This window comes from Rana temporaria, chromosome 4 (genome assembly GCF_905171775.1).
Source record: "Rana temporaria chromosome 4, aRanTem1.1, whole genome shotgun sequence".
Classification (NCBI taxonomy): domain Eukaryota; kingdom Metazoa; phylum Chordata; class Amphibia; order Anura; family Ranidae; genus Rana; species Rana temporaria.
Genome location: NC_053492.1, coordinates 300,591,797 through 300,606,281, shown reverse-complemented (window position 1 = coordinate 300,606,281; position 14,485 = coordinate 300,591,797). Strand labels below are relative to the sequence as shown.

Below are 14,485 nucleotides of genomic sequence, written 5' to 3'. Positions count from 1 at the left end.
ACCAACCCTAGTGACGCCACTGCTTGGATGCCTTGAGTTCCAAGAAGGGCATGCAAGGGTGATAAAACTTTTGTGAACATGGGAGCAGGGGATAGGCCAAAAGGCAGTGTGACAAACTGGAAGTATTTTCTGTCACTGCAAAGAGCAGAAAGTGCTAGTGAGGTTGGTAAATGGAAACATTAAGATATGCATCTTGGATGTCAATAGATGTCATGTATTTCCCTTGCAGATTCCATGCAAAAATTTGAAGGAATTTGTTGGGGGATTTTGGAGTCCTCATTAAGACGAATATCCCCAATATCCCTAATGGTCTTTGGCACTGTGAACAGGTTTGAGAAGAATCCTTTGAACCCGTCTTGTGGCAACACTAGCACAACCACCCCATGGGACAATAGTTGGTTCAGGAAATTCTGCAATCCGAACTGTCCTTGGGTAACTTTTGGCTGAATCAAAAGAAGAAAGTGGTGAGGCCGTAGAGTTTTGAACTCTAACTTGTACCCCATTGAAACTACCGATTGAACCTACAAACCTGGGTGGTGTATAACCCAGACGGTAACAGATATCCCCCGGCTGTTAGGAGTGAGGATGTCCCTTCATTGTGAAAAGGGCTTTAGAAAAGGCTTTGTGGGCCAAGCCTTGTGATTAAAGGAGGAGCTGAAATTAGGTTTGGAAGTTCAAGCCTAGTCAGTACAGTATCAGACAGATACAAGGTAACCCTGTTTTACCTGTCTGCGATGCTGGATGGTAAATAAAGTCTAGTCTTTGCCCATCATACGCCTGAAAGGGTCTTCAGGAACTGGGTTCTAAAGAAATGAACTATGCCCCTCTACCCATATAGGGCCCTGCAAATGACTCCATATATTGAACCAAGTGCAAAGGTGAGCACCAATTCAGGATCTAGTGCCCTAAAAAGATTTAAACCCTTACATATACCCACTGAAGTGACTAGCATGAGATAATACACAGAGATGAGACAAATCCTCCTTCATACGTTTTTCCAGTTTATCTGAGGCACTCTCTTCTCTATAGCCCTCCAAAACATACATTTTACCCAGCATCTCTCAGGAGTGGGGATCTGAAGTCTCATACAGCAGAGCTCAGTGGGGAGAAAACTGATCCCTGATTGGAGGGAAGGGACACACTCCCCTCTTCACATTATATGGGAACATACACAGCTGTGGCTGCCAATCACAGGCTATGTGCTTGAGCTCTCCTCCCCCATTACCTAATTGGGTCTTGGAGTCAGGAAAACCCGTCAGAAGTGACTCATGCAGATAAAAGAGGACTAGGGCAGTAGAGATTAATCAAACTCGAGCTGCTTTAGATGGAGGCAAGTAGACAGTGTAGAAGGATATGCTTTGTTCAAATTTTATGTCTCAGATGTACAACAACTTTAAGCAACATTACAGGCCATCCCTACTGCGTGGGGTCTGGGTACGGCACTGATCCAGATATAAGCAGTAGAAGACAGTGAGGTGTTCTCTGTGAAGGAGAAGAGGAAGTCTATCACTTTCAGACACTACAAAAAAACAAAACAGAAAGGACTCATGGCGTGGGGTAGCATCATATGCTAGGTGCCCCAGGGGGAGGGGGGGTGGGCGTGTCCTCAAAACTTTGCCAGGGTAAAATCATCTGAAGGTATGTGCCTATATCCTATGAAATATGAATATGTCTCCTGTGTCCTGAACTGTATGATTTCTAGGTGGGAGAGTAGAGATTCGTCATATTTAAATATCTGCTTTTACTAAAGTTTGTGTAGAAAATAATTCCTTTTTAAAACAGTCACGCAGAATAATCTTTAATCATTCAAACATGTATAATCTAGCCACAGACAAAACTGATTGGAGGAAGGACAGTAAGGGCACAAAGTTTGTTTCCTGCAATCCCAGGTAGCATGAGCATTCACATGAGAAATGGATACTTTACCCCATTTTCACTTCTACTGTTAGGCCCCTTTTCACACGTGTACGGGTGAAAAAGTGACATACATTGGTCCCTACGAGATCGCGGGTGTCAGCGGATGAACATCCGCTGACACCCGATCTCGCCCGCTTCCGCATTCCTCCGATTCTGCAGACGAAGGAAAACCCTATTTTTCCTTCCATCTGCGGATCGGATGAACACAGACAGACGGTCCGTGCTCATCCAATCCCCCCATAGGAGGGAGCGGAGAAAACACAGGGCGGTCCCTGCACAGTGTGCTGGGACCGCCTTGTCATCCGCCGGCTCAGCGGGGATCAACGGAGCGATCCCCGCTGAGCAAGCGGAGGTTCACGGGGCGGATCATTACTGATCTGCCCCGTGTGAAAGGGCCCTAAAGCAACCTATCTCACATTATTAAAGACATTTCTTAAAATACCTTATGATTTATTAGGATGCACGATTCACTGTATTTTAAAGTATGTTAACGCATTCATAGGGAAAGGTCCAAAATAACCCAACAGGAAGTATTGCACTGAAGGAAGTTTTTAAACTGAACTTACCTTTAGGTCACCAAATCTCCCATTCATTATTTTCAAGCTGGAGTGAATACTACGACCCATACCCCAGTCTCTGTGTGTATCAAATATTTACCTACCTCATCCAATGGGGCCCATATCTAGAAAAGGCTACAGTTTTACAGTAGTCACTACAACTGGTCAGAGGTTACGAGGACAGGAGCACAAAAAAAAAACAAATGTAATTTACAGTCAATTTCTGCTGATACCTTATCTTAGATTTCCTTTTAATAGGACTTATAATTATAAACTTCTAGTGCTAAAATGTTTTACCTTGAAGATGACAAGGTACATCATAGTCAATCTCATCATGCCTAGAAGGGCTGAGAAATAATGTCCCATCCACCAGTGGGAACTGCTCAAATACAGGCAGCACTCGGTGACACAATGCACAGTTGACTACATTTCTATGACTGGCACTAAGGGCGGACAAAATAAATTTCCGTAGGTCCTCCCCCTGTCCAACCTGTGCATCATCCTCCATGCGTACATGGAAAGTATTCAGTTTATGCCGTGGTATGTGAGCCAATAATTCTGAAAGGTCAAGTCTCCGGAGAAACTGCACTGGTGCATCAGAACGCCCAGACCTGTGAGCTTGCAATACAGGAAGACTGTAGTCAAAGTGGGTGTTTCTGAGCAGTCCTCCAGCGGCTATATTTTTCTTATGAGGCTCCAAATGAATTGCATTCTTTAAAAATTCTCCTAAATATCTAGAACTGCGAGGAACATTGAAGTGAGAAGGAGAAAGGATGGGGTAGCCAGCGGGAGGAGACTGGCCAGGAGAAACACAAGGAGAACGCAGACCATGTGATCCTCCACCGCTACCCTTTTCTTGGGAGTTCTGTCTGTCCACCGAATGTCTTCGAGGAGGGTCAAAGGACAATCCTTTCTGGAGCTTTGTTGTAGCACGGCACTTTTTTCCATCATCAGAAGACTCGGATACAGATCGGCCTGTTGGCTTTTCAGGTACAGATTTTTTCTTCTTGTCGTCTTGCATTCGTTTTACCTGATACCAGTCTGTGTCCTTCTTCAAGTGACCCTGACCACAACGGCACGAGCAAAAGCGGAAAGCCAGATCATATCCTTTTTTAGTCCACATGTTCTGCCGGCACTGCTTTTCATTCCAGCTTCGTGCGCGACCTATACAGTTGAACTGGACAAGTATGCTGCTTTCCCATTCATAAAAGCACTGCAGATGCATCCAGGTACTATATGGACAGTGTTCATTGTTACAGACCACTTTCTGGTAGTCGTCCTTCTCCAGATCAATAGCTCTGCCTATACTACAAATCAATGGTGTAGCACAAGTTGCTTCTGCAAAAGAGAAAACACAAAACAATAAATTAGAGAAAACGCAAAAAGGTGTATTCCTTGCATTAGGATACATTAACAGCAGTTTCCAAAGAACTCTGCACACAAATGCAAGCAAGCTAGAATGCAAAATTATATTTAATTGCTCCCAGAATCATTACTGACTTCCTAAAGGTTCATATGAAGAGACTCGGTAATATACTAAAATGCTTTCAGCCAAGGACATACCTGCGAAGAAAATCCTGGAAACTCTGTGGCCCAGATTCACAAAAGAGATACGACGGCGCCGTCGTATCTATGCGACCGATTCATAGAATCAGTTACGCATAGATATTCAGTAGATCCGACAGGCGTAAGTCTCTTACGCCGTCGGATCTTAACTGCAATTTTTTTTTGCCCGCTAGGTGGCGCTTCCGTCGATTTCCCCGTCGAGTATGCAAATTAGCTAGATACGCAAATTCCCGAACGTACGCGCGGCTGACGCAGTAAAGTTACAACGTTTATGTTAGGCTTTTCCCAGGGTAAAGTTGCCCCTGGGTCTATGAGGCGCAGCCAATGTTAAGTATGGCCGTCGTTCCTGCGTCGAAAATTTAAAAAAATTACATCGTTTGCGTAAGTCGTCCGTGAATGGGGCTGGATGTCATTTACGTCCACGTCAAAACCAATACGTCCTTGCGGAGTATTAGGAGCAATGCACACTGGGAGATTTCCACGGACGGCGCATGCGCCATTCGCGAAAAACGTCAATCACGTTGGGTCACAGTTGATTAACATAAAACACGCCCCCCCTTCTACATTTGAATTAGGCGGGCTTACGCCGGCCGATTTACGCTACGCCGCCCCAACTTACAGAGCAAGTGCTTTGAGAATACAGCACTTGCCCATGTAAGTTGCGGCGGCGTAACGTAAATCAGATACGTTACGCCGCCGCGAATATACACCAGTCTATGAGAATCTGGCCCTGTGATCCCCTGCAGCTCCGACTTGTTTCTTCCTCTTAACTCATATCACATAGGTCACTACTGTACCCCGAGTTTAGAGGAAGGAACCAGTGAAAGCTATGGAGGACCCACAAAATGCCACTCCTGGTAGTGTTCCAGCAGACCAGTTCTCAACGGAGCAGCACTAAGCAGTTTAGTCATCAGGAGTGAAAAGTATTTAGCCTCTTCCTTACCAGAAAGTCCTTTGCTTAGAGAAGTTTAGTAAATTACAAGCTTTCTTTATTGCTTTTGTAGGACAGGTAGTTTTGCTTGAGGCCGAGTTTACACTTAGTGCGAAAGCGGCTCACAGTAGGGGGTCCGATGTATTCCTGTTTTAGGGATAAACCAGGCCCAAATTTTTGCCTGAATTTGGACTTACTGGGGCAGATTCAGAAAGAGATACGACGGTGTATCTCCTGATACGCCGTCGTATCTCCTGATACGCCATGGTATCTCTGAGTTCTGCCGGTCGTATCTATGCGCCCGATTCATAGAATCAGGTTACGCATAGATATCCTTAAGATCCGACAGGTGTAAGTGACTTACACCATCGGATCTTAGGCTGCAATCTCACGCTGGCCGCTAGGTGGCGCTTCCGTTTGTATATGCAAGGAATATGCAAATGAGGAGTTACGCCGATTCAGAAACGAACGACCGCCTGGCGCTTTTTTTTACGTCGTTTGCGTTCGGCTTTTTTCGGCGTATAGTTACCCCTGCTATATGCGCCGTATCCTATGTTAAGTATGGCCGTCGTTCCCGCGCCGATTTTTGAATTTTTTACGTCGTTTGCGTAAGTAGTTCGCGAATACGGATGGACGTAATTTACGTTCACGTCGAAACCAATGACGTCCTAGCGACGTCATTTAAAGCAATGCACGCTGGGAAATTGTACGGACAGCGCTTTCGCAGTTCATTCAGCGCGGGGACGCGCCCGATTTAAATTTTACACGCCCACCAGGCCGCGGAATTTGAATTTCGCCGGGGGATTTACGATACGCAACTGCAAGTTTACAGGCAAGTGCTTTCTGAATAAAGCACTTGCCTCAAAAACTTAACGTAACGTAAATCAGATAGGTTACGCAGATCTAAAGATCCGCTCACCTATCTGAATCTAGCCCACTGTTTTTTGGCAAAACATATTGATTTTTTAATTTTGGCCATAGTTCTTTAAATCCCAGAGTGCAAAGTATTTTTTCCATTGAACTAATATTTGAAGAACAGACTGCATGAGTGAAATAGAATGACATATAAAAGTTGGGGGTCTGTAAGGGAGGGGAAAGAACCATGACAAGGATAGGAGAATATGGTGCAATGTAACAGGTGAGAAGTCGGCCTGAATGAGGAATTTACAAATATGCATGCATGGTGAGGGGAGTGTCCTCCGAAACCTTTAGTATTTTAATTCAACAGTTTTTTTATATATATTATCAGTTATTTACTTTACTTATTTTATATATGTGTAATAATATTGTGCAGGAACAGGTTCTCTTTATGGAGACATCAGGGGTCTATTAGACCCACGATATGTCCCTTGACTAAGAACAAACAGCGGTTTACCTGGCCATAGCCGGCTGGGGTTTAATAACCAGGACCCAAAGACCTCTGAGATGAGTACGTTTGGGCCAACTGTACCGAGGAGAGATGGTGCATGTTCCCTGATGTCTCCGTGTTCACTTTCTGGTGTGACATTTTACCAGTTTCGAGGCAGGCGAGCCAAGGTAATGTTCTTGGGGGAGGGTGGGGGTGACAATTCAGTAATTCACGAGCTTGTTTTAGTCCTTTGACTACCACATATCTTCAGCAGTTAAACGGTTTACTGTGCTGTAACTTTACATCATACAAAGCATTGTCATGACTCAAACAAGTCATTAGTCGTGTGTACTTGAAAGTATAAGTACATATTTCTTTGTGCAATATTATCCCTCCCCGGGGTTTTCCACATTGTGTGAACACACAAAAGCTTGATTGATACACACTGGGAGTTTGACGGGTTGAGTGGAAAAAAAAATAAACTGTCAGCTCCGGTCGGAGCTGCTGTACTAACCATGCAAAGTTAGTACTGAGCTGTTGTGTTCTGACAGGAGGATGGCCCTCCCACCAGAACACTCTGATTAGTGTTCTCTGCCATTGGTCGGATGCTGGTTTTCCAGCATGCTCGTCCGACAGGCCAACATACACATGGGCCGAATGGGTAACAGGCTTAAGAGGATTTACAAGAACTAGGTTTATATTCATTAATATACATTAACACTTAAAGGGGTTGTAAAGCTTTGTGTTTTTTCACCTTAATGAAAAAACATCCGATGCTTACAAGCCCCACCCCCCCCCCCCCCCCGTTTGCTTATCTGAGCCCTTGTAAGTCCCGCGTCGTGAATGTGCTGGCTTCTCGGCTCTTCATTGGATGATAAATAGCAGCACAGCCATTGGCTCCCACTGCTGTCAATCAACTCAATGACGTGGCGCACCGGGGGTGGGGCCAAATGATACACTATGGCCGCCGACTGTATCATGGGAGCGCGCCCGCAAGCTAACCGCTTGGGAGAGAGCTTCCCAGAAGGTTAGCTCTTGAGGGGAGGAGCCGAGACAGCCACAGAGGGACCCCAGAAGACGAGGATCCGGGCCACTCTGTGCAAAACGAGCTGCACAGTGGAGGTAATTATATGTTTGTTTTTTTTAATAACAAAGAACCTTTAGTAACCCTTTAATTATTTCATAAAAAACTTAAAATGTAATAACTAGGGCAGGACAGTGGCTAACAATTCTGCCTAGCAGTATTAGTGTTGTCAATTTGAATCCCAACCACGGCACTACCTACCTGGAGTTTGCCTGTTCTCCATGTGCCTGTGTGGGTTTCCTCTGGGTACTCCAGTTTCCTCCCACACGCCAAAGACATGCTGGTAGGTTAATTGGCTCCTGTCTAAATTGGCCTTAGTATGTGTATGTATGAATATTGGCTCCTGTCTAAATTGGCCTTAGTATGTGTATGTATGAATGCGAGATAGGGGCCTTATTCCGAGACACTGCTGAACATTTACTAGCAGAGGATCCTGAATGCACCGATTTGGATAGCATGTCTGTATTTTGAGTCATAAGATTAAACATGCAGAGACCTGTGAGAATGTGATGAGATATCATGATTTGAAATAGGAAAAAGGGCTGTAGATTTTTTATTTTTTTTTGCAGCCCGCATTAAATTATGCGCATAGATCATAAATAATGGAATAAAAATGGTTTGATTTATATGTTGTTTATAATACACCACAAATCTAGACTTCTAAAATCTACTTGGACAACAATTTAAGTTGTAAGTATTTTGAGAACAGTCTGTACCACATTCCTATGGGATCTCCAAACTATGGCCCTCCAGCTGTTACAGAACTACACGTCCCATGAGGCATTGTAAAACTGACATGACTAGGCATGATGGGAATTGTAGTTCCTGAAAAACTGGAGGGCTGTAGTTTGGAGACCCCGCCTGGGGGTAGTTTGAAACCCTTTCACACCGATGCGGTATTCAGGCGTTTTAGCGCTATAAAACGCCTGAAAACCACTTCTTATTCATTCCGGTGTGACTTTTCACACTGGAGTGGTGCGCTTGCAGGACGTTAGGAAAAGTCCTGCAAGCAGCATCTTTGGGGTGGTTTGGGAGCGCTGTACACAGCTCTTTCAAAACACCCTGCCCATTGAAATGAATAAACCTGCACTTCCAAAGTGTCACAACACAAGTCTTAAATACTTGCTGCGCCAGGGACCTCCTTGTGAGAGTTTGGACCTAGACCCCTTTCACACTGAGCGGCAGTGCATTAGCGCTAAATCCGCGCTTTAGCACTGTTTAAGCGGTGCTTTTCGGCTGCTAGCGGGTGCTTTTAACCCCAAAGAAGGGGCTAGCAGCCGAAAAGCGCTGCTTAAACAGTGCTATAGCGCCGATTTAGCGCCAATGCGGCCGCGGCTCAGTGTGAAAGGGGTCTAGGTCCAAACCCTCACAAGGAGGTCCCTGGCGCAGCAAGTATTTAAGACTCCACCCACAGGAAAATAAGTTGCAACAAGGCTCTGAAGCAGCATGAGGTAAGGGTCATTACACATTAGGCAGGCCCTTCTACTACATAGTTGAATGCAGGGTTCGACAAAATCCGGGCGCCCGGTCGCAATTGCGACTAGAATTAGTGTCTCCGTGCGCCCCCACCTCCCCCGCCATCGCATCGGGCTGCGCCGGCCGGTAATTGAGGCCGCGGCTTTGTGGCCTTCTGCAGGCCTATGCTTCCTTCTGTGATATGGCGCCATCTTGTGGTGGCCATTGGCATGACAAGTAAACCAGCAATTCTAATGGCGCTTTCCCGGTGTTTTCACTGCCATCTCTTTCCCTCTAATTGGAGCCCCCAAACATTATATATATTTTTTATTCTAACACCCTAGAGCAGGGATAAGCAATTAGCGGACCTCCAGCTGTTGCAAAACTACAAGTCCCATCATGCCTCTGTCTCTGGGTATCATGCTTGTGGCTGTCAGAGTCTTGCAATGGCTCATGGGATTTGTAGTTCTGCAACAGCTGGAGGTCCACTAATTGCATATCCCTGCCCTAGAGAATAAAATGGAGGTCGTTGCAATACTTTATGTCACACCGTATTTGCGCAGCGGTCTTACAAGCGCTCTTCACGTATGCGTTCGCTTCTGCGCACAAGCTCGGCGGGACGGGGCGCGTTTTCTGGCTCCTAACTTTTTTAGCTGGCTCCTAGATTCCAAGCAAAATTTGTCAAACCCTGGTTGAAGGTAAATCTAATACCCCCTTTCACACTGGGTCGCTTTGCAGGCGCTATAACGCTAAAAATAGCGCCTGCAAAGCGCCCTGAAACAGCCGCTGCTGTCTCTTCAATGTGAAAGCCCAGAGGGTATTCACACTAGAGCGGTGCACTAGGACGGAAAAAAAAAGTCCTGCTAGCATCATCTTTGGGGCGGTGAAGGAGTGGTGTGTGTGTATACCGCTCCTGCCCATTGAAAGCAATGGGCACCGTGGTTTTAGCCCTTTCTCGGCATCTAGCGGGGGGTAAAAGCGCCCCGCTAGCAGCCGGATAGCGCCGAGAAAATTACGGTACCGCCGACACCGCCTGTTAGTATAACTTTCAGAAAATATTTTTAAAAATCATCTTACAATCTCCTATGACAGCATACATCAGGCTGAAAGTGGATGTGAGACAATTAGTTTCTGTTGCATTGTTTTCTCAGATTAAAGTATTTGCAAATCCTAATAAACTTATTTGGACTTTAGTTATCAATGGGTAGAACACTGGAAGGACATGCACACTGCAGCAATTTAAAATCCCCACTCTTTTCTGTGAAGCGCTTTCAGGACAGACCAGAGCGATTCTGATTGGTCAGCTCCATCTCAGTGAATCACTGCACAGAGAAACACGGGGGTTTCAATTCTCCAGACCTCTGAAACAGCTGTGTGGGCACAGACAGTTCAGCATGTGCAGTGGAAATAGGGGATTGGAACGTGTACGGTGTTAGTTCACCTTTATATTTTTCTGTAAAGGTGAACCAACACTATAAGAAAAAAGGTTTGTTAATTCCCCCAGGGGGCCCACTGCACACAGCACTTGTTCCTGTTTAAATCTGTGCTGTGGTTTAGATATAAAACAATATTTATTTTATCTGTCAGTGCTGGCTGTAGCTCCACCCACGGCAGAAGCCCAAATTATGGACTTTATGTGAGAAGTACAGGCAGCACTGAAGCCACAGGTTTGTCTGCAGCCCTCCTTTTAATGCAGCTCTGTGCATCCTCTGCTCTCTTCTTTATATTGATAAGAGACTGAGTTCACAATTTCCCAAAAGGTGCCAGCTAGTCCAGAGGAAGTGACTACAGTACTAGCTGGAGGCTTGCATTGTGAATGTCAGTGAGTGAGTGGCAAGAGAGGAGTGTTGTCATTCATAAAAACACAAGTCCACGACAAGGTCATTGACCATGACCATACTTGGTCAATAAACATCAGCCACCAATCCCCATCCTATTTGTTTACAATGGTAGTTGGATGGGAGCGGATGTATCAGAGGGCCATCAGTTGTCATTTATTATGATTGACAAGCATCTGCCTCACTAGACGATGGATTTTTATCTTGGGATATGTTTTTTTATGGAAATCTTGGGACATGTTTGTATCATTTTTAGTTGCATGAGTAGGGTAACCCCTTGCTTATTTACGTGGAAGGGCTGTATCTCAGGGCACCCTGGTAAGCTACACTTCCCTTGTTGAGGCAATTTGGCCTGATATAGTTAAAGTGAGCAGAAGCATACGCAACCCCCCTCATTTCCTGGCCGGCCAGGTTGCATGCTTGTACAAGGGATTGGTATGAAGTTTGTGTTTAATAATATTTTTTTTTTGTGCATCAGGTTAGCCCTTAACCACTTGACATCCGGCCAATTGTCAAAAGACGGCCGCAAGGTGGCTCTCAATTGCCGGGAGGACGTCTATGGACGTCCTCCGCTCCTCCGTCCACTGGGGGGCGCGCGCGCGCTCCCGCGGCATCACTGAAGTTCTGATGCGTGTGCCTGGCGGCCGCGATATCCGCCAGGCACCCGCGATCGGCGGATACACAGACAAGGACGTGGATTTGTGTGTGTAAACACACAGATCCACGTCCTGTCAGGGAGAGAGACCGATCTGTGTCCCTTGTACATAGGGACACAGCATCGGTCACCTCCCCCAGTCAGTCAGTCCCCCCACACACACACACACACAGTTAGAAACACTCCCAGTTTACACATTTAACCCCCTCCTCGCCCCCTAGTGTTAACCCCTTCACTGCCAGTCACATTTATACAGTAATCAATGCATTTTTATAGCAGTGTTCGCTGTATAAATGTGAATGGTCCCAAAAATTTGTCAAAAGTGTGCGATATGTCCGCAGTAATGTCGCAGTCCCAATAAAAAAAAAAAAAAAAAAAAAAAAATCGCAGATCGCCACCATTACTAGAAAAAAAATAAAAATAATTCTGTCCCCTATTTTGTAGGCGCTATAACTTTTGCGCAAACCAGTCGCTTATTGCGATTTTTTTTTTTAAATAAAAATGCGTAGAAGAATATGAATACGTATCGGCCTAAACTGAGGGAAAAAAGTTTTTTTTTAAAAAATTGGGATATTTATTATAGAAAAAAGTAAAAAATATTGTGTTTTTTTTTTCAAAATTGACGCTCTTTTTTTGTTTATAGCGCAAAAAATAAAAAAACGCAGAGGTGATCAAATACCACCAAAAGAAAGCTCTATTTGTGGGAAAAAAAAAAAAGGACATCAATTTTGTTTGGGAGCCACGTCGCGCAATTGTCAGTTAAAGCGACGCTGGAAGCCGAAATATCGCCTGGGCACGAAGGGGGTTTATGTGCCCAGTAAGCAAGTGGTTAAAATCCATAGCAGATTGTGATGAACATCAAGAGTTTTGGCATGATATTGTTTTAAGAAATTCTCGCTGTAGGATGTATATCCTGGCAGTTTACATTTGCTGGCAGTTTACATTTCTCTGTCATCTTTCTTCTTTTTTTTGGGGGGGGGGGGAATATAAATGAGGTTTTTTTCTTTGTAAATGTCACTTTTACCATAGTACACTGTAGTATACAGTATATCACACAGGTGTGCCCAAGCATGTTATTTAAAAAAGAACTGGCCAGTTTTAATGGTTATTAAAATCACTGCTCTATATCAAATGGCATAATTTCAAACTTCTTTTTGTATAAGTACATGTAACGCAGGTCAGCCCCCCATGCAATTTGTTTTTACAGTCCATTGCCTTTGAGCCATGAAAAGGACCTAAAAAGGACTATTTAAAGATGTGGCTCTTTTTTGACTTCAACAGGTATGTTCAGCCCACCCCCAAGAATAAGTGTCAATAATACGCATTATTGAAGACAAGAGGTGATAAGCTCATGTGCATCCTTCAGGGCCGCCATCAGGGGGGGTACAGGCAGTACACCTATAAGGGGCTCCGGAGGCCCCCAGATGGCAACCCCCCCCCTTTTTTTTTTATAAAAAAAGTTTTATATATTTTTATTTTGTATTTATTTTTTTTAGAGGTCCGGAGGTCTTTTTATAAAGATATATATATATATATATATATATATATATATATATATATATATATATATATATATATATATATATATATATATATATATATATATATATATATATATATATTTTTTTTTTAATATATTTTTATTAAAGGGACAATTTTTTTTTTATCTCTATATATTATATTATTATTATTAGTAGTAGTAGTAAAGGGCTCAAAGGTCCCCAGGTGGCAAACCCCCTTTTTTATATATATATATATATATATATATATATATATATATATAAAAAAGGGGGTTTGCCATATACACATACATACATCTAATGTTATATATATATATATATATATATATATAAATTATTAAAGGGCCCTGGATGGCAACCCCCCTTTTATTTTTTTATAAATGTTTATTTTAAATTTTTTTTATTAAAGGGCCCAGAGGTTTATTTTTTTTATTATTATTAAAGGTCCCGGATGGCAACCCCCCTTTTTTAGTAATATATATATATATATATATATATATATATATATATATATATATATACACACATACACACACACACACACACATACACATATATATATATATACATATAAAATTGTATTATTAAAGGGCAGGTATTTTTTATTTCTTTTTATTAAAGGGCCCAGAGGTCCCTTTTTTTATATATATTTTTCTTTATTTCCTCTTTGTTTTGTAAAGGCCCCCCCGCTTCTCATTTTGCGGAAGCCCCCCGCTTCTCAATTTCAGGGGGCAACACCCCCGGCTCTCTGCTCCAGGGGGCCCATGCCTGAAGCTGTGTAAGGGGCCCCATAATTCCAGATGGTGGCCCTGGCATCCTTCATTAGTGCCTTTCTGGGACCCTGGAAGCACATTAATGAATGATGCACACCCAAGCCCAGAGGACAACTGGAGAAACAAAGATCAATTTTTTTACAGCCTTTGCCTCCTGCTTTAATGTTATATTAGCTCATTTCAACACTTGGGAGTATAGTTTTTAAGATTTATTTATAAAAGTTCATACAATCCTCACAATGCCAGTGTACTCAGGGACTTTTCTTTTTTGTACAGCAGAAATGATATCATAGCTCTCTTGTGTAGGGCTAAAATTACATTGTGCAAGGCTGCAGTCACTATAATGGGAATAACTGCTGTCCACAGATCAACGTTCTCCTCAGAATTTGTTTTGCAGCCAAACATGAAGTCTCAAGAAGGATAAGGTGTTCAACATAGAGCGTGCCAAACCCAAAGAGGGCCTATAAATATTTCGGGAAGCAGCCAATAGGATCTGTGAGCACTAGACTCTGGAGCAGGGGTGTCCAAACTTTTTTCAAAGAGGGCAAGATTTGATGAAGTGAACATGCTTGAGGGCCGACCATTTTCCCTGACATTCTTTAAACCATTAAAATTTGGTCGAAGTGTGTTTATTTAATCACTAATACACTGCCCAACAATAATTCTCTTGCCTTTATGGTTGCTGTGTGTGGTGAAGAGATGAGCTAAGGCGTGTTGATTGGATATACCGTATTTATCAGCTTAAAACACGCACCTTCACTTTAAAAAGGAAGTTGCAGGAAGAAATCTCACATTTTAAATAAAGAACTGTGAAGCAAAATAAAGGTCAGTGCCCATGAAT

General features: G+C 43.5%; 1 protein-coding gene across 2 annotated transcripts in view; it reads right to left on the bottom strand.

Moving 5' to 3' along the window:
- Nucleotides 1–14,485, bottom strand: part of HECA (hdc homolog, cell cycle regulator) — a 68,473-nt gene that overhangs the window by 32,011 nt on the left and 21,977 nt on the right. For both annotated transcript variants that reach the window (XM_040350540.1, XM_040350539.1), the window contains exon 2: nucleotides 2,772–3,812. In XM_040350540.1, coding sequence (XP_040206474.1) covers nucleotides 2,772–3,812 — 1,041 coding nt within the window. The remainder of the gene's footprint in view (nucleotides 1–2,771; nucleotides 3,813–14,485) is intronic.